This window comes from Bos javanicus, chromosome 2 (genome assembly GCF_032452875.1).
Source record: "Bos javanicus breed banteng chromosome 2, ARS-OSU_banteng_1.0, whole genome shotgun sequence".
Taxonomy (NCBI): Eukaryota; Metazoa; Chordata; class Mammalia; order Artiodactyla; family Bovidae; genus Bos; species Bos javanicus.
The window spans coordinates 72,081,552-72,102,172 of NC_083869.1; the positions used below are offsets into that span (position 1 = coordinate 72,081,552).

At 42.9% G+C, this 20,621-nt stretch overlaps 1 protein-coding gene across 8 annotated transcripts in view; it reads left to right on the forward strand.

Moving 5' to 3' along the window:
• RALB (RAS like proto-oncogene B) overlaps positions 1 to 18,838 on the forward strand; it is a 75,144-nt gene extending 56,306 nt beyond the window's left edge. For all 8 annotated transcript variants that reach the window (XM_061439923.1, XM_061439930.1, XM_061439936.1 and 5 more), the window contains 4 exons: positions 101 to 260; positions 7,846 to 8,054; positions 13,866 to 14,043; positions 17,177 to 18,838. In XM_061439923.1, coding sequence (XP_061295907.1) covers positions 147 to 260; positions 7,846 to 8,054; positions 13,866 to 14,043; positions 17,177 to 17,296 — 621 coding nt within the window. In that variant the 5' untranslated portion in view covers positions 101 to 146 and the 3' untranslated portion in view covers positions 17,297 to 18,838. The remainder of the gene's footprint in view (positions 1 to 100; positions 261 to 7,845; positions 8,055 to 13,865; positions 14,044 to 17,176) is intronic.
• The last annotated feature ends 1,783 nt before the right edge of the window (positions 18,839 to 20,621 follow it).

Sequence of the window (20,621 nt, forward strand, 5' to 3'; positions counted from 1 at the left end):
GAACATCTGAGTTAGGCTTTTACGGAGCATAGCATTTTCATTTGATTTCCTTCGGGTGGAAACCAAACCACCTCTGAGTCTCTGTTTCTTTCCTTGGCAGCTCTTCCACTGGGTCCTCCAGCCACGTCTCGCAGAAAACCAGCAGGATGGCTGCAAACAAGAGTAAGAGCCAGAGCTCCCTGGCCCTTCACAAGGTGATCATGGTTGGCAGCGGAGGGGTTGGCAAGTCGGCCCTGACTCTGCAGTTCATGTACGATGAGGTAAGACACACCAGCACACGCTGCCTCCCCGTCGGGTCTGCTGTTGCCCTGTCCCTCGTGTGCCTGTTACCCCGTGCGCTTTAGAGTCATGGGGTAAATTATGTTACAGTGGCTTCTGAAGAGCTTTCCAGCAGGTTCTAACCTGGGTAAGCTCTGCACTGCTGATGTTAGGTGATCATTTCAGCTCTGGCACAGGGTGTTTGGGGTGCCTGTGCTCCCATTATTCCCGTGATTGAATTATGGCAGGAACATAGGGGGCACCTTTGCACAGGTGAATCTGAAGAGTGAGCCAGGTGCCTAGCTTTGTGACTGTTGATCTGGGGGACATACTGACAGCGAGAGAGGAGGAGTTGTAAGAAATTCATCTTTTCTCAAGTGACAGACATCACGTGTGCTCTAGTTGTCCCACTGGTCAGGGTAAAGTTCCAAGTTTCCATCACTTTCTGAGTGTAACGGCACTGGCGCAAGTCCAGTGTGACGACACAGGCTCGATTCCTGTGGCAAGTGTCCCTGCTTGACGGCCACTTGCCGGTCCTGCGGCAGAGCCCCCAGGCCAGAGTTTGAGCCTCGAGGCCTCTTGCTGGCAGTGTGTTCACATGACACATGCTTTCCAGAATTTGTAAGAGAAGATATCGTCACCACAGTCAATTAAGATCATCCTCTCTTTTCACTAGACTTTGACCCCCTGTCCAGCCGCCTCCTAGGTAGTGTGGGGTTGGATGGCTATGACGTTTTGGGATATGGCTGAGGGAAGTGAGATTAAGGATACACCTAGCAGGGAACCAGTGATGCACATTTGTGTGGTTTGGAATCACTGGGCATGTGGTTGGGTTATCACCAGCTGTCCCAGTGTCTGCTGCCCACCAGGATTATTCTACCGCCCACCTGACTCAGTCTGGCATGGTGATGGGAGGTGCAGGGCCAGGGGTATGTCCTGGCACGAGTGTGTCCAAGGCAGCAGGCACGGAAAGTGTGTGGGAAGCAGAGGAGGGGTGGGCTCGAAACATGGAGTCAGAAACTGGTCTGGAAGATTCTTCCAGATCTTACAGCCTCTTACAGGGAAGATGGATAGAGGTTGCTGAAATTTGCCAAGAGTCCTCAAACCTTCATTACTAGCAATGTCACGTAGTTGTGAAGTTGTAAACGATCATCAAAGAGAAACTTAGACCAACTAAGCTAGAAGAAAGACTACATGAGTTTTTAATGCTCTATAGGAAATATTTCAGGATCACTGGCATATGACAAGATAGTTCAAGCATATACAGCAAGTGTATACAACATAGGACGGTATTCTAGAGGTGTGCCAGGCAGTTAATTAACAAGACTGTTATTGTGCTGGATTTGGGGAGTCAATGGTATTTGTAGTGTTGCTGTGTAATAAATTACCATACATTCAGCAGCTTCAAACTACACACAGCCGTCACTTCCATTTCCAGGGGTCAGGGGTATAGCCTGGCTGAGCTGAGGGCACTGCCTAGGGTCTCAGGCTGCAGGGAGGGTATCCAGCTTCCTGCCAGCTTGCTGGCTGTTGGCAGATGCAGGATGGCACCCTTGGCTCCTGGAGGTTGCCCCTAGTTCTCTGTCGTATGGTCTGTTCCGCAGACAACTCTTCCCCAGCCAGCAGGCAAATCTCTGGTGGTTTAGACAGATCCTCCTACATAGAAATGTAGTCATGAGGTCATTTCATCACAGCTGCCATATTCTATTGGTTTGAAGCCAGTCGGGGTCCCCTACAGTCAAGGGGAGAATGTCACACAAAGGACTCCCGAGGGTGGGTTCACCAGAGTATTTTTACATTTAATAAAATGTATAATGAATTGTGATTCCTTTTCTCCTTGGAGATAATCATTTTTGTATTTAATATTATATGTGTGATTTTGTATTTGTTTCTTTAAAGAGTGCCCTTCAGTGAATAAGCTTCAGGCCAAAACCTCCATCACCTCCTGAGTCATACTCCCCTGTACCTTATCATGAGAAACTTTTTGTTTGTATGTTTTTGCATGACCAATTTCTTTTCTCTAAATTGAAGTATAGTTTATTTATAATGTTGTGTTGGTTTCTGCGGTACAGCAGAGTGATTCAGTTATACATATATTCTTTTTCATATTATTTTCCATTATGGTTTATCACAGGATATTGAATATAGTTCCCTGTGCTGCTATACAGTAGGACCTTGTTTTTTACCCATCCTATGTAATAGTTTGCATCTGCTAATCCCCAACTCCCAGCCTATCCCTCCCCAAGCCTACCTCCCCCATGAAAACCACAGGTCTGTTCTGTGAGTCTTTCTGTCTCACAGAAGAGTTCATTTGTGTCATAGTTTAGATTCCATGTAAGAGTGATATCATATGGTCTTCATCTTTCTCCTTCTGACTTCACTTAGTGTGATAATTTCTAAGGCCATCCATATTGCTGCAAATGGCATTATTTCATCCTTTTCTATGGCTGAGTAATAGTCCACTCTATATGTGTATCACATCTTCTTTACCTATTCATCAGTTGATGACATTTAGGTTGCTTCCACGTCTGGGCTGTTGTGAATGGTGCTGCTGTGAACATAGGCGTGCATGTGTCTTTTTGAAGTCTTGTCTTGTCTGGATACGTGCCCAGGACTGAGACTGCCTGACCAGTGGCAGTTCTATTTTTAGTTTCCAGAAAAACCTCTATAGTGTTCCCCATAGTGGTTGCAGCAATTTACATTCCCCCCACCAACAGTGTAGGAGGGTTCTCTTTTCTCCACACCCTCTCCAGCATTTGTATACTTTTGTTTCTGACACTTGCTTTTATTTATTATATGCAGCAGCAGAGGCCAAAGTGGGGAAATCTAGCAGAATCTCTTTAATTTACCCACAACATTTTTGCATGAGAGAGGCAAATCTCAGGATCTGCTATGGAAGTCTTTCTTTGTTTTTGCTTAAAAATGTACTTTGCTTCCTAAAGTCTTATTTTTTCTCGTGTAACAGAGGCTAGGGAAGAAGAGATGGTGAGGAGAGGAATTAAGATTCTTTAAGGAGAAGGGGTTAGAGGAGCAGCTATTAATGGAGATGAAGGAGGGGATTCTGTGCCGCCTCCTACTCCGAATAATGGGCGGTGTCTGAAGTTGTTGGCACCCACTGGGTAGAGGGCGGGACTGCTGCCAAACACAAACAGGAGACCCCACTCGAGGAATCATCCAGCCTAAATGGTCAGTCATGCTGCTGTCAGGCGGCCTGGCCAGAGACAGCTCAGTGCGGGGAGGTTCCTTTACCACATGGGTGACTGAAGGGCCCTAGATGCCGGGTTCTTTAGAACTGAGCCACGTTTTAAATCCTCAGCCAAATGTACATGAAGACTTTTAGCTATTTGCTTTGTTGATAAGTGAGGTTGGCAATGGGGAGATTTTGGTGGCAACTGCTTTGAGACTTCTGGCAGTGGCTGGTAGTCAGCTGAGTGGTGGCTCAGGACGAAGGGTCTGTGTGAGGCTGGCCTTAGGCTTGGTGTCTTGGCATCTGAGACAGAACCCCAGCAGCCTGGCAAAACCAGCAGGGTGGCTCCTGTTAACAGAATTGTCAGCGTCAAGGCTCTGAGCTCATATTCTCATAATGAGCGCGTTCCCTGGCACTGAGGCCCCTCCATGCAGCCACACGGGGACATTTGGACTCCAGTGTCAGAGGACTCAGTGGAACTCCTGCTGCATTTATCCTTGAAAGTTCAGAAATAAGCAACTGAGGTGCTTTACGGTGGTGTTGAGTTCACACTGGGTGTTGGGGTGGTTTTTTTGAGGGAGTCATATATTTGTCTCTTTGGAAAGACGTTAACAGGAGGATACTGCTATGAAGCATGGGCAAATTTTCATATTTTCTCTATTTTAAGATTGTTATATGAGTGTAAGAGAAATTAATACTAAAACTTTTAGTATCTTTACTTTTAGAATTAAAATCATTTGAATTAATAGCTGTTGATTGATAACACAAGGCTCTTTTTCAGTGTTCTACAAAGGGGTCCGTAAGTTCATGTTGATACTTTCAATTTCATTTTTTAATTACTTCAGCTGCTTCAGGTCTAAGTTGTGGCACGTGGGCGCTAGAGCTTGGGCTCAGTAGTTGTGGCACACAAGCCTAGTTGCTCTGCGGCATGTAGGGTCTTCCTGGACCAGGGATCGAACCCGTGTCCTCTGCGTTGGCAGGAGGGTTCTTAACCACTTGACCACCAGGGAAGTCCCTCAATTTGATTTTTAAATTTTTAAAAAATTATAGTTTTATGAAGAATTCGTGTACCATGAAACTCACCCTTTTAAACTGAACCATTGAGTGATTTTTAGGGTATTCACACGGGTGTGCAGCCATCACCATGATGTAATTGTGGAACATATTTTTCACCTCAAAAAGCGCCCCCTGCACAGTAGCAGCCATTCCTCATTATCGCCCCCACCTGGAGCCTGGCAGCGACTTTCTGTTCCTATGGAGGTGCTGTTCAGGACGTTCTATATACATGGAATTAGTATGTGACCTTTATGTCTGGTTTCTTTCACTGAGCATCACCTTTCGAAAGTTCATCCAGTGTTACAGTTGTATCAGTGTTTCATTTCTTTTTAAAAAAAATTGCAGTATAATTCACATACCATAAAATTGACCCTTTTAAGTGTACAATTCAGTGGTTTTTTTAGTATATTTACAAAACTGTGCAACCATTACCACTTATGTAATTCCAGAAAGTTCCCATTCCCCTCAAAGAAACCTAATACCCACTGGCAGTCACCTCCACCCCCTCCCACAGCCCTGGCCACCATGAATCTGCTTTCTGTTTCCACAGACTTGTCTGTTCTACTCGTTTCATGTAAATAGACTCATATATGATCTTTTGTGTCTGGCTTCTTTTACCTACCAAAATTTGTCAGGGTTCATCCAGGTTGTAGCATGAATCTGTTTCCTTACTTTTTACAACTGAATAATATTCCATTGTCTGGATATGCCATATTTTGATATTCATTTGTCAGTTGATATTTGGTTATTTCTACCTTTGGCTATTATGGGTAATGCTGCTGTGAACATTAACCTACAGGTGTTTGTGTGGACACCTCACATTCTCTTGGGTGTGTACCTTGGTGTGAAATTTGCTGGATTATATGGTAACTCTGTTTAACTTTTTGGGAACTGCAAAACTGTTCTATATACAGCCACACCATTTTACAATTTATGAGGGTTATAATTTCTCCATGTTCCCACCAATGCTTGTTATTGTCCATCTTTTTGATTACAGCATCTTCAGGTCAGTCGCTCAGTCGTGTCTGACTCTTTGCAACCCCATGAATCGCAGCATGCCAGGCCTCCCTGTCCATCACCAACTCCCAGAGTTCACTCAGACTCACGTCCATCGAGTCAGTGATGCCATCCAGCCATCTCATCCTCTGTCTTCCCCTTCTCCTCCTGCCCTCAATCCCTCCCAGCATCAGAGTCTTTTCCAGTGAGTCAACTCTTCGCATGAGGTGGCCAAAGTATTAGTGGGTATGAAGTAGTAGCTCATGGTTTTGATTTGCATTTTCCTAATGACTAGTCAGGCTGAGCATCTTTTCATGTGCTTTTTGGCTATTTGTATATCTTCTTTGGATAACATCTGTTCAGATCCTTTGTCTATTTTTTTTTTTCATTTCATTTGGTGTTTTCTTCCTTTGCCCATTTAAAAATCGATATTTAACTTTAAAATTGTTTTCTTATTGAGTTTTAAGAGTTATTTATATATTCTGAATACTAGCTCCTTATTAGATACAGTCTTTACAGATATTTTCTGCCATTCTCTGGGTTGTATTTTGACTTTGGTGGTGTCTTTCAAAGCACAAAATTTAAAAATTTTGATAAAGTCCAGTTTATCTATTTTCCCTTTTGCTGCTTGTGCTTTTGGTGTCGTATCTAAGAAGGCATTGCTAAATTCAAGGTTATGAAGATTTCTACTTTCTGTTTTCTTCTAAGAGTTTATAGTTTCAGCTCTTGTATTTAAGTCTTTGCTCCATTTTGAGTTAATTTTTGTATGTGATGTGAAATAAGGGTCCCAAGTTCATTTTTTCACATGTGGATATCCAGTTATACCAGCATGAAGTCAATTTTAATAGTACATTGCTGTCATTAAAATTATCCCCTGAATATCCTGACTTACAACATTAAAATACTTATTTTATGAATGATGCAATATAAAGAAAATAGCTCTGTATCATAATTACTAAATAATGTAACCACTGAGGGAAGTTTAACATTTCTTTGAAATTTTTTTGTCTTTCGTCTCTTTTAGTGGGTTGTATTCTATCCAGATATTCTGTTTTAAAGTCTCTTGAATTAATTCATTTCTCTGCTGGGCTACATTGCCAATTTAAAATTCATTTACATTCGTTTGTTTCAGTTTTCCTGTTTAACAGCTTTTCTTTTGCTTTGTCCTCCCAGGGTGTTTCTTTGTTTTTAGTAGCTGCATAGTATTCCATTATGTAGATCCCTGGCCTGGGCAGTGGGGTGGTTTTTAACCTTCTGTTGTCACGTGTGGTACCACAGTGAATAACCTTGTGTGTTCCTGTGCACGTGTGTCTGTAAATTAGATTCCTAGGAGGAGGACGAACCTTCTCCAACTTGATTAGGTGTTGCCATATTTGTCTCCATACAAACGATATTGTTGTCTCCTCCCACTAGCAATGTGCAAGAGGGCCTTTTCCCCAGAATGTGTTGTCAGACTTTGGGATTTTTTGCCAGTCTGGTAGGTGAAAAATGGTATCTCTGTGTAGTTACCATTTTTATTTTATTAGTGGGTATGAACATCTTTTCCTGTGTTTAGCATCACACATATTTATTTTTGTGTATTATTTGTCTGTTGCCACTTTTCCCCATCAGCTTGGTCTTTTGTCTCTCCCTGTTTCTAGTTAATATATAGCTCTTTGTGATACGGCTTTAAATACTTTTTCCCTGTTTGTCGTTTGTCTTTGTTTATAGTGTGTTGTGCCATACAGAAGTTTAAAAATTTTTTATGTAGTCTAATTTATCAATTTTTTCTTACATGGCTTCTGGATTTTGAGTCATAGTTAAAAAGGCCTTCCCCACTTCAAGGTAATAAAGGGATTTCACCCATGTTTTCTTCTAGTTCTCGAGTGTTTTGTTGTTAACATTTAATCTTGACCCATTTGGAGTTTATCTTGTTGTACAGTTATTTAAGCCTCTTGGTGCCTCTTGACCAATTACTTTTCAGATGAGTTTTATAATTCTGTTGATTATGAATAAGAGCTTCCATTTCTTACCCTCACCAGTGTTTAATTATAATTGTATACTGACAAGAATATTGCCAAGCATTCTGCTCTCTGCTTGGTGTCCTCATCTGTAAAATGGGAATATCTGCTCTTACTGTTTTTAAACAAAAAATTTAAATGGTAGAATTGAAAGGAGCAAAGAACAGAAATACTACGTAAGGGATTATCTTTATTTTATAGTGCCTTACACATGGTGTGATAATTATCCACACTCAGTACTCAGTTGATAATAAGCAAAGTGCCCATATATTGAAATTTATTTCTTTGGCAGCTTTTCTTCTCTCTTAGAACTTTGTTAATTACTGATCGTGTTGTCTGTTTGCTCAGTTCGTGGAGGACTATGAACCTACCAAGGCTGACAGTTACAGGAAGAAAGTGGTCCTCGATGGGGAAGAGGTGCAGATAGACATCCTGGACACGGCGGGACAGGAGGACTATGCGGCCATCCGGGACAACTACTTCCGGAGCGGGGAGGGCTTCCTGCTCGTGTTCTCCATCACCGAGCATGAGTCATTCACAGCAACTGCCGAATTCAGGTGCGTTTGACGAGAAATAGTCTCCAGCAGGCCCTGTGCCCTCGGTCGTGTCTCAGCCTTGGAAGGAGTTTGGGGTTAAGCATACACCTCCAGGGTTGAGCCTTCTTACCAGGAACAAATCTGTCTAAAGAACTTTCTGGGGCTTTATGGATCTTGGCACATTATAGCTCATCGTTTGTTATATTTTCTTTGGGCTTCCTCGGTTTATAATTTCCAAATATAAATGATCTTAATGAAGGATCTGTTGTCCCTAAAGAGGACAAAGCCATTCCATATAGTCAGGAACCTGTTAGTTTTCATGTAAATCCTGAGAGGCAGGGGTTGGTAAGAGTTAACGATCTTTACCTCTTTTCATAATTTTGCTGAAAAGTGAATAGTTCTGCTCTACTTTGAGGTTTCTGAGACCTCCGATGTCAGGAGATGGACGCCAGGGTCAGAGTGACTGTGTGCTGCTCCCATGGGACACGTAACCCATGGAGTGGGAAGCGCCGGCTTTGGGTCACACAGAGCCAGGTCTGAATGCTGCTCCCATGGGACACGTAACCCATGGAGTGGGAAGTGCCGGCTTTCAGTCACACAGAGCCAGGCCTGAGTCCCTGCCCTGTCACAGTCTTGTGACCCAGGGCAAGTGTACTTAGTGTTCTGTTTCCTGTCCTGAAAATCTCTTACTGATGAGATGAAATGCTGTTAGGCTAAATTTCCCAAGTAGAACCATCATTGTGTGGTGGCCTGTATCTTCTCACCATATGGGCACGTGGGGAGTGTTCACTGCCATCACTTATTTGAAATCATGAAATTCATTGTTATAAAGAAATAGTGTGCAGTGTGCGGGCTCAGTGCTCCAGGGATTCTAGCAGGTAAGATCTCTCTCTCTGCCCCATCCCCTTGCCATCTTTTACACACCTTGGTTTTTCATCCCCCCTCCTTGGAAGCAGACCTGTCCAGATGACTGTTCATATTTTTGGTTGCCAGGCATGGTTTGCAGGATATCTTAGTTCCCTGGCCAGGGACTGAACCCACAGTCCCTTGGCAATGAGAGTGCCACGTCCTAATCACTGGATGGCCAGGGGAGTCTCAGATGACTTTTTATTCTAAGAACCAAATCTAGAGGGGAAGAAGAAAACAGTGATTTGTTTTTTTCACTCTTTAGCAAGTTCTGGTCAGAAATGAAGGCCATAAGCCAAAGATGAAACTGAGGAAGCCAAAAATGCCCTCAAGGTGTGGAAGGAACATCAGTGAGCTGGGAGGGAGGCCTTGGGGACCCTTGCAGAGCGAGGGGAAAGGAGGCAGGTAGAGCCTCACTTTGTCATCCTCATGGTCTCTCGTCTCCCGAGGGTGAATATCAACAGTTCTCGGCAACTAGGGTGTGTGTGTTGTGAGCAGTTAAATGGCTAGGATTCCCTGGGAGAAATCCTGTGAATTTGGAGCTCTCTCTGACGTAGCCAGAGGTTTCCGAAAGTAGCCCCTATGTTCACAGCTAGGCCTGCCTCCGCACAGTCCCGCTGGATGCCTCCTTGAGGCAGAGCAGGGCAGCACACATACCAGCTTGTCTCTCGCCCCGTCCTGAGTCTTTGCTTTCCCGTCGGCCCCAAGACTCCCCAGAAGGGGATGTGCTGACAGTAGAGGTCACCTCTGAGAGTAACAGGGCCACCATGTCCTGTCCCCGGGTCACCACAGGCACCTCCTCCTGGGAGAAAGGCTTTGTTTGGAAAGAAGGGAAAGGACAAGTTAGTGCTTGCGGCTTGAACTCTGGGCAGTTAAAAGAAGAGCCCTAGAGCTGCCCAGGTTCCCACGGTGCACAGGATGCGTGTGGGCTATCTGAGCCCTTATGGTTAAACTCAGGCACTTCGCGCCTGTTAGCAGTTTAAAACAGCACTTCTGCATTTATCTTCCAAATGGAAAAGCCCCAACATAAATAAAACATTCATATACTATCTTTTCCTTGAAAGTTTTCCTGGACATAATCCATAAACTAGGGAAGTAGTTTTGTTACATCAGAACTTGGTGCTCGTTTATCAATGAGATCATTAGTCACGCTTCTGTAAACCTAATGAGCCAGAAAGCAGTCAGTTTTTATTGCACATCATATATACTGACCACATAACTTCTAAACACAGCATGCTCTTTGACACCTGTGAAATGCAGGATGTGGCAAAACTACTTAGAGGCAATTTTCAAGCATCTACTTACTGTTTTTTCTTTTTCATTTTTCTTAAAGGGAAGGATATACATATTAGGAGTTTGGAATCCACACTACTGTATATAAATTAAACAACAAGGACCTACTGTATAGCACAGGAAACTATATTTAACATTTTGTAATAACCTGTAAGGGAAAAGAATATGAAAAGGAATATATATACAGCTGAATCACTTGATCATACAACTAAAAGTAACACAACACTAAATCAACTGGTGCTTCAACAAAAAAATGTGATATCTGGTACTTCAATTGACTGTATGGAAAAAATTTAAGTATTTTTATTATTATGAAATGTCACCCTATATTATATAAAAATCAATACAGATCTCCACAAAATGTTTTTGAAGGGGTCTTTTATAGAAGTAGACATGTTCCCCCTGGATCAAAATAATGGAAGTGGAATATTTACTTTTTTTAAATATGTGTTTTTGTTTTAATTTTATTTTTTAACCTTACAATATTGGTTTTGCCATATATCAACATGAATCTGCCACAGGTATACACATGTTCCCCATCCTGAACTCTCCTCCCTCCTCCCTCCCCGTACCATCCCTCTGGGTCGTCCCAGTGCACCAGCCCCAAGCATCCAGTATCTTGCATCGAACCTGGACTGGCGACTCGTTTTCATATATGATATTATACGTGTTTCAATGCCATTCTCCCAAATCATCCCACCCTCTCCTCTCCCACAGAGTCCAAAAGACTGTTCTATACATCAGTGTCTCTTTTGCTGTCTCATATACAGGGTTATTGTTACCATCTTTCTAAATTCCGTATATATGCGTTAGTATACTGTATTGGTGTTTTTCTTTCTGGCTTACTTCACTCTGTATAATAGGCTCCAGTTTCATCCACCTCATTAGAACTGATTCAAATGTATTCTTTTTAATGGTGGAGTAATACTCCATTGTGTATATGTACCACAGCTTTCTTATCCATTCATCTGCTGATGGGCATCTAGGCTGCTTCCATGTCCTGGCTATTATAAACAGTGCTGCGATGAACATTGGGGTACACATGTCTCTTTCAATTCTGGTTTCCTCAGTGTGTATGCCCAGCAGTGGGATTGCTGGGTCTTAAGGCAGTTCTATTTCCAGTTTTTTAAGGAATCTCCACACTGTTCTCCATAGTGGCTGTACTAGTTTGCATTCCCACCAACAGTGTAAGAGGGTTCCCTTTTCTCCACACCCTCTCCAGCATTTATTGCTTGTAGACTTCTGGATCGCAGCCATTCTGACTGGTGTGAAATGGTACCTCATAGTGGTTTTGATTTGCATTTCTCTGATAATGAGTGATGTTGAGCATCTTTTTATGTGTTTGTTAGCTATCTGTGTGTCTTCTTTGGAGAAATCTCTATTTGGTTCTTTGGCCCATATTTTGATTGGGTCATTTCTTTTTCTGGAATTGAGCTGTAGGAGTTGCTTGTATATTTTTGAGATTAGTTGTTTGTTGCTTCATTTGCTATTATTTTCTCCCATTCTGAAGGCTGTCTTTTCACCTTGCTTATAGTTTCCTTTGTTGTGCAGAAGCTTTTAAGTTTAATTAGGTCCCATTTGTTTATTTTTGCTTTTATTTCCAATATTCTGGGAGGTGGGTCATAGAGGATCCTGCTGTGATATATGTTGGAGAGTGTTTTGCCTATGTTCTCCTCTAGGAGTTTTATAATTTGAGGTTTTTTGTATTTCCATACAAATTGTGAAATTATTTGTTCTATCTCTGTGAAGAATACCGTTGGTAGCTTGATAGGGATTGCATTGAATCTGTAAATTGCTTTGGGTAGTATACTCATTTTCACTATATTTATTCTTCCAATCCATGAACATAGTATATTTCTCCATCTATTAGTATCCTCTTTGATTTCTTTCACCAGTGTTTTATAGTTTTCTATATATAGGTCTTTAGTTTCTTTAGGTAGATATATTCCTAAGTATTTTATTCTTTTCGTTGCAATGGTGAATGGAATTGTTTCCTTAATTTCTCTATTTTCTCTAGCAATCAGAATCCAACAACACATTAAAAAGATCATACACCATGACCAAGTGGGCTTTATCCCAGGGATGCAAGGATTCTTCAATATCCGCAAATCAATCAATGTAATACACCACATTAACAAATTGAAAAATAAAAACCATATGATTATCTCAATAGATGCAGAGAAAGCCTTTGACAAAATTCAACATCCATTTATGATAAAAACTCTCCAGAAAGCAGGAATGGAAGGAACATACCTCAACATACTAAAAACTATATATGACAAACCCACAGCAAACATTATACTCAATGGTGAAAAATTGAAAGCATTTCCCCTAAAGTCAGGAACAAGACAAGGATGCTGTTCAACATAGTTTTGGAAGTTTTGGCCACAGCAATCAGAGCAGAAAAAGAAATAAAAGGAATCCAAATTGGAAAAGAAGAAGTAAAACTCTCACTGTTTGCAGACGACATGATCCTCTACATAGAAAACCCTAAAGACTCCACCAGAAAATTACTAGAACTAATCAATGACTATAGTAAAGTTGCAGGATATAAAATCAACACACACAAACATATGATTTTTAAAAAATAATTTTAGAAAGCTGATTATTTTTAGTGGAGGTCAAGTCTGATGTGCTACAGGTAATGGTTACTTTAGAGAAGATGTTTTTGAAGTACTTTTCTGTAGGCCTTGGAGTATTTAATTTTCTCCCACCACTTTGTAGTAGAAAAATTATGCACATTGAAGTAGGGTTCCTGCCTCACAGAACTAGGGGGAAGGGCAGGGGGGCCACACATGCAGATTAGAGTTGAAGCAAGAGTTTTACAAACCATACTTACTGTTACTACTTGAGCATCTCTCTGGTGTTTCTTTGCTTTTTTGTAATATTCTATTTCACTGAGGTAAAAAGAATTACCAGTTGTACTTGCTACACTGATTTCATGGTCTGCTAATAGACTGTTCCTTTCTATATTCCTGTGGCTCAGACAGTAAAGAATCTACCTGCAATGCAGGAGACCCGGGTTTGATCCCTGGGTTGGAATTAAGGGAATTTCAACTGGGTTGGGAAGATCCCCTGGAGAAGGAAATGGCTACCAACTCCAGTATTCTTGCTTGGAGAATCCCATGGACAGAGGAGCCTGGAGAGCAAGAGTCCATGGGATCACAGCGAATCAGACATGACTTTACAACTTACCACTTGAACTTTCTATATTCTTACAAAGAAATGACTTTTTTTCTCCCAACGTAATTATTACGCATTTTGTATATAAAGATATTTCTTTTATCTGATTTCTATTCCAGAGGGTTCCAAGTTTTCCCTTTTTTGGTTTTGTTTTTGCAGAAGCATAAATTGGGGATGCTGTTGAAGTGCAAAATCCTGGGCTCCTACCCAGACATTTACTTATGGGCCCAGGAACCTGCATTTGTAATGCGCACCCCGAGTAACTCTAGTGTGGCAAACTGAAACCAGACTTGAGGAACTCCAGTTAACCACAGGGTGGAGGGGGTGCTTCCTCAGGAGGGGCTGTAAATGGTAGCTCCCTCAGCCATGCCCGCTGTCTTGCCTGGGTTGGCAGAACTGGGCTCTTCATCCAGCCTTCTTAGCTGCTTTCTTCTTGATCCACCACCACAGGGAACAGATCCTCCGCGTTAAAGCTGAAGAAGATAAAATCCCACTGCTCGTTGTGGGGAACAAGTCTGACCTGGAGGAGCGGAGGCAGGTGCTAGTGGAGGAGGCCAGGGCCAAGGCCGAGGAGTGGGGTGTGCAGTACGTGGAGACCTCGGCCAAGACACGGGCCAACGTGGACAAGGTGGGTCGTCCCCCGCCCGCCATCTGCTGCTCGTGGGGGAGCTGCTCTGGGGAGACCGGGGTGGCGGGGTGGGGAACGGATCCTAGCATCAGGACGAGAAGCACAGGGATGGTCCAACCCACACGCCAGCCTTTGTCAGGTGCGTGCCTTTGGCCAAATGGAAGCCCAGCGGGTGAGGCCGTGGCTGTGGAGGCCCTGTCCTTGCACACTCTGGGGGCAGGGCTGGCTGTGTCAGGTGCCCTCTTGGTTTTGCTCTTATTGACGGATTGGGTGGGCTTCCCTGATAGCTCAGTTGGTAAAGAATCCACCTGCAATATAGGAGACCCCGGTTCAATTTCTGGGCTGGGAAGATCTGGAGAAGGGACAGGCTACCCATTCCAGTATTCTTGGGCTTCCCTTGTGGCTCAGCTGATAAATAATCCACCTGCAATGCGGGATACCTGGGTTCAATCCCTGGGTTGGGAAGATCCATTGGAGAAGGGAAAGGCTACCCACTCCAGTATTCTGGCCTGGAGAATTCCATGGACTTTACAGTCCATGGGGTTGCAAAGAGTTGGACACCACTGACTGACTTTCACTTTTCACTTTCACGAATTGGATAGATTTGTCCTTTTCACCTTCCTATCCCCCTGTAGAGCCCAGGAGTCCTGTCTTTATAACTTAGTCCCTGCATCATAGTTTCTCCCAGGAATTGGCTCTTTAGGGAACTCTCTCTTCCTCAGCCCCAGAGTACTTTCTCATTCAAACGCCTGTAGCTAAGGAAAGGATAACCTTGACAGTGATAAATACCAACAGTTGAAAAACCACCTTCCAGCGATGCAAGGCCTTTTAAATGTATTATTGTATTTTTTTGGCCATGCTGGGTCTTCACTGCTGTGTGGGCTTTTCTCTAGATGCAAGGAGTGGGGGTACTCTTCATTGCAGTGCATGGGCTCTATGGTGTGTGGGCTCAGTAGTTGCGGTTCCCAGGCTATAGGGCACAGGCTCAATAGTTGTGGTGCACACAGGCTCAGTTGCTCTTTGGCATATGGGATCTTCCGGGATCAGGGATCAAACCCATGTCTCCTGCATGGGGGGTAGATTCTTTACCACTGAGCCACAAGGGAAGCCCTTTAACACATTATTGACTAGAGACATATTATAGCAACAGGCATTAGTTTCTACAAAGATCTGTTTGTCAATAATGTGTTTTTTGGAAGAAAAAAAAATTTCACAGTGGTTACCCCAGAGCATCTAAAGCTGAGACTTTCTCTCTGCCGTCACCCTGTTCCTCAGCTCTGACATCATAACATGGCTCCCGTAAAACCTACATATATGGCTTTGCAGCCAAGTAGTGGACACATCTGCTCCATCTGCACAGCATCTGAATCCCCCCCACTTCCTTCTCACTTCTCCTTTGCTTCTTTCCTAAAGAGCAAGAAATCTGATACCAAGCGCTATTGTAGCCAGCTGGAAGATTTAGGATGTTGGTGTCAGGAGGGCTTCACTCTGGAAGCCTCTCCAACAACATAAATCGGTTTAATTGTGTCTGGAGTGTGAAGCAGGTTCCTTCGGCAGCTCCTTTTTCTCTGTTAGCTCTTACGTTGATTCTTGTATGTTTCCAAATCTTTCCATTTTTATCAAATAGTTTTCTAGCCATAGAATTACAACACACAGGAAATCCAGTCACATACTTCATTTTTTAAAAATCAAGATGACTTGCTGGGCATGGAACTGTGGACGTGGGGAGCAGGGGCTGTCACAGAGCGGCTTGTCATCTGCCCTTCCTGCCCCGACCTGCTGGACCTGCCAAACAGGAACCAGCAGAAACTGATGACCAACAGGCAGCATTGTATTCACTTGTCAACAGTTCACAGGGAAGGGGATTGTTGATAAGACTGGCCAGTGAACAGCTTGGTCAACATTTGATGCTGGACATACACCCTTCCCCCTTCTGCCTTTTGCTGTTAGAAAATCCAGCAATATTTGAAGCTGTTCTCAGTCACTATTGGGCCTCCCTGGTAAAGAATCCACCTGCAGTGCAGGAGACCTGGGTTTGACCCCTGGGTTGGGAAGATTGCCCTGGAGAAGGAGATGGCTACCTACTTTAGTATTCTTGTCTGGAGAATCCCATGGACAGAGGAGCCTGGCAGGCTACAATCCATGGGGTTACGAAGAGTCAGACAAGACTGAGCAACTGACACTTCAGCCACTATTGGGCGGAGCAAGGGGTGTGCTTTCCTGAGAGACTGAAGGGAAGGAAGGGATACTTAGGTTAGCCTGATCCAGTTTGGGGGATCCTTCACTATACCCTGAGCTGGTGGTGAGTGCCTGTGGAGCCCTCATTCAGAAAGCTTGATCTCACTTTCCCTAGGAAAGTAACAGGAGTCTGTTGTTCTGTGCAAGTGTCCAAAGGTAAAAGCCTACTCTGAGTCTCACATTTGGCATCTTCTCCATGAGAAATCATGAACCTTTCTTTGTAGGAGGTGTATAATCATTACCCAGGCATGGGTGCTGGGAGCAGATGATGACAATCCGTATCGAAGTAACACACTAGCATTCAAATAGGTCTCATCAGCTCCTGAAGAAGCCCCTTTAGCTGACATCAGGGAGTGGAGGCGCAGGTGTGGGAGGAGGGGACAGGTTGCTCTTTCTGCTTCTCCCCAACCCCTGAGAACGTAAGTCTGCTGCTTGGGGCTCGTGATGAGGTTCCTGCCTTTAGGGTTCATTGCTTCAGGAGTGGGTACTCGTGCCTTCCTTCCGTCTCCTGGTGCTTGGGAGGTACTGGGAGGTTTGAGGACTGTTACCACTCTCAGTGTCTGTAAGTTTCACAAACTGCTGTGGCTCAGTCCGGTGATGTTTTATCCCTCATCATACTTACCCCGAGAACAGCTTTTATCATTCTGCAGTAAGCCACTGGATGCAAGAACAGCGTGATGCTTCTGTCCGTGTGATGTGAGCAGAGATATCTCCTTTGTAGAACCAGAAAATGCTTTTAATGTTAATTGTTCTCCTTTGCTTTAAACCTTTTGTTTTTGATGACCCATGGTTTCTAAGAATACATTTGGCTTGATGCTTTAAAATGTGACCACATATCCTGCTTGGTCAAACTGCTTCATTACATCATGAAATGGCTTTTTCCTCCCCACCCCAGGTGTTCTTTGACCTCATGAGAGAGATCAGGACAAAGAAGATGTCAGAAAACAAAGATAAGAATGGCAAGAAAAGCAGCAAGAACAAGAAAAGTTTTAAAGAAAGATGTTGCTTACTGTGAAGGCCCAGGTGCTGGACCAAGTGGGTCGCCACTGAGGACCGAGGGCGGGTTCCTTGAGACAAGACCTCCGTTGACCTCTCAGCCTGTTCCTGTGCTCCCCAACCTCCTTCACACACACTTCTGTAAATGGGGAAAAATATCTGTGACTCGTTGGCTGGCAGAAGAAATAAGTCCTTGACCCTGCCGTGGGATGGCTCCTTTGTCAGGAGGTTGCAGAGATTGATCTCTCTTTTCCTCCCTAAAGTTAACCATGAATGTAGTGCAGGGGTTAGCCAAGTGTAGTTAAAAAGACTGTCCTTGTTTCTTCTTTTTTCCCCCAGTTTGATGACATTAGTATCTCCTGCTTTGAAATAAAAATGTCTTATTAGCTCTTGAGAGGCAAGGAGTGGGGTGAGACTCCCCCTGCTCTTGTCAGCTCCACAGTAGTTCTCAGAAACACCCATTAGGTTCTAATGACGCTGGAAAATTCAGGGACTTTTTGGATAAGTCTTTTGGCCATACCCTGTGGACTGGAAGCAGAGCTAAAAAAAAAAAGAAATTTTTGAGTTGGGCCAAGCAGGTCAATACCAAGCTCAGAAATCCTTCTCAGTATGAAAGTTGCATTCTTCAGAGTTAAGTATCAGCCAGTCACAGGCTGTGCTGGTTCCTCTTCTGTAGCATCCTGATTTTTGTGAAGGAGCTTCTTTTTAATAAAGGAAGATTCAAGATCAGTATACTTTATAATAAATGAAGATACAAGATCAATATACTTTATAAATGATACTTTTCTAATAAGAATTTAAAAAATCCTTTGGCCAAATCCTCTCCTCATTGCCAGTCGTGAGGTCCCACCCCTGCTCCTCTACCTGTAACCAGCACACTCCATCCTGACCATCTCCTTGCTGCAGAGGCTGAGAGGACCTTTTCTCTTGTTTTCTTTCAGTGTATCCTCAGTTCTTCTGAAGTACATGATGAGTTAAAACTGTGTTCTGAACTGAAGCCAGAGCTGTGCCACACACCTGGCTACCTCTCGTACAATTGCTCAGTAAATGCTGAATTTAAAATCAGAAGAAGTGGAACAGGATAAGAAAAGCCAGTGCCCCTTCACATCTGAGAGCTGGTTGCTGTATCTAATATAAATTTGTTTCTGAGACAACCATCTAGTTAAAAAAAAGATTTTTATGGATGACATATCATTCATGTTTTTTGTGTCAATATTCTGAATTCAGCAATCAGAAAGTTTTTCATCAGGAAAAGATGACTGATAGAAACCTAGTACTCAGCATATTTTTCCCCATTTTTCAGAAGTGACATTTCACATAGGTGCCAAAAGTGAATTGGGGCGGGGAGAGTGGGAACCTTTGGAATTTATGGTTATTACAGAAATTGTAGAAATTATGATCTGACTGGAAAACAACCTTGTTATCTCCTCCCAAAGAATCATGGGCTTTTTTCAATTAAAAAAAAGCAGAAATTCAGAGTTTTTCAGAATTGAAGCCTTTTTATTTTATCCTTTTGTCATACATGTGAAATATAAGTATTAAACAAATTGACCACAAATTATTCATTATTGTTCTTATTAGACGTTCTATAAACTTTATTTCAATTATTTTTTTGAATTGTGCTGTGGGAAATAAATTTTTTGATATAAACAGTAATTTTAACTAAATCTTTCCTTTGGGAGAGATGACTCTTCCTAAAATTTAAAAAAGTTGAAGGTAATCACATTGTTGAATTTTTTTAAACCATCTTTTTCTTTTCATCAGTTTGTCACCTTTTGACATCAGTTCCAGTTGAGAGTAGGAAGGTTTGGAACATGTACAAATTAATTAAGTGTGGTATGAATTGTTGCATCCTATGGAAATTATTCTTGGTGTATGCCAATAGTACATTTATGAAATTATGTTTAATGGGACAGCAATCAGAAATGGATCTTCCCAACACAATAATTTTTATAGATGAGATTCTCATAGAAAAATAAGTAATGTTATTTATAAATTTGAAACATAGTTCTTGCTAAATGACTAGATACTGTATCTGTAGCCTAACATCATTTTCCTGAAATCTTCCTTCTAGACATATCTGAACACCTACTTGGTGTCAGGCTCTGTCCCAGGTGCTGAGATACTGTGTTGAACAAGATAGGCCAGAGCTTGATTCTCCTGGAGCTTAAGCTTTAGTGAGGAAGGAGACAAGTGAAACTATCATAGCTCTGATGACCATAAAACTGGGTAAAAGGAAATGTTCCTGGGCCATAGAGCTGATTTCAGTTGGGATGGTCAACAAGTTTGTGCAACGTCACTAACATTCATTAAGAGACCCAAATGAGCCACCTAAGCTCCCAGGCTCGGGTGCAGCTGGTCCAGGAAAAAGCCCTAAAGACCAGCAGATGGCCACAGTGTGATGAGTGGCAGAGTAGCAGAAAAAGGTGTAACAGGCTATAGTTCCATAAAGTGATGTAGAGGAAAAATACCCACACATATCAGTTTCCTACAAGTGTCCTAGTTCATCGAATATCATATACCACTGATTTTAAAACATCACCATAATCTATGTACCACTAAGAAAAAGCCTGCCAATTGTGTGAATCCATCCTGATTTCAGTGACATGAATACATGGGGGAAAAAGGGTGCTTTAGATTAGGTGATAAGGATATGTAAATTTACACTGAGATATAAAATTCACCTCTATTGGTCTAAACACGGTATTATAATACTATAGAAGCTTAACCATGGATAAGTATTAACAGTGCGGAAGCACCCGAAGTTGAGGTGGGACCCAGAACAGCATCAACAACAGTGCACCCTGTGAGCCTGCACAACTCGTGAAAGGGGACACAGGGCACACTCACAGGTGAGCAGCTCCCCTGGAGGAACACTCAGTGGCTCCTCTCCCAGTGGGAGCTCTCCAGTCCTACTTACCTCCCATCACAGCGCAGAAACCAGTCTGGGGGCTTCTATTCCAACAACTAGAGAGTAGAAGCAGATCCTGCCACTGGCAGGGCTATGACAACCACAGAGCAAAGAGAAGGCCCTGCTAACCACGAGCGTCATACCTTCCAAGAGGCGGCAGGCATTCACACTAAACCAGCCCTGGTGCCAAAAATGCTAAACCCACACAAGCTACACAGGTACTTGTGTAGGGCAGATAAATACCCTTCCAAGACCATGGTAACTGCTTCTCCTAAACTTATGGAGTAAGAGAAATGTAAGTGAAATGGGGAAGTAGAGGAAATATTCCTAGTTAAAAGGTCAAGAAAACTCGCCTGAAAAAACAATGAAACATCTCTTCAGTCTATTGGACACTGAGTTCAAAAAAGAGGTAATGAAAATACTGAAGGGATTA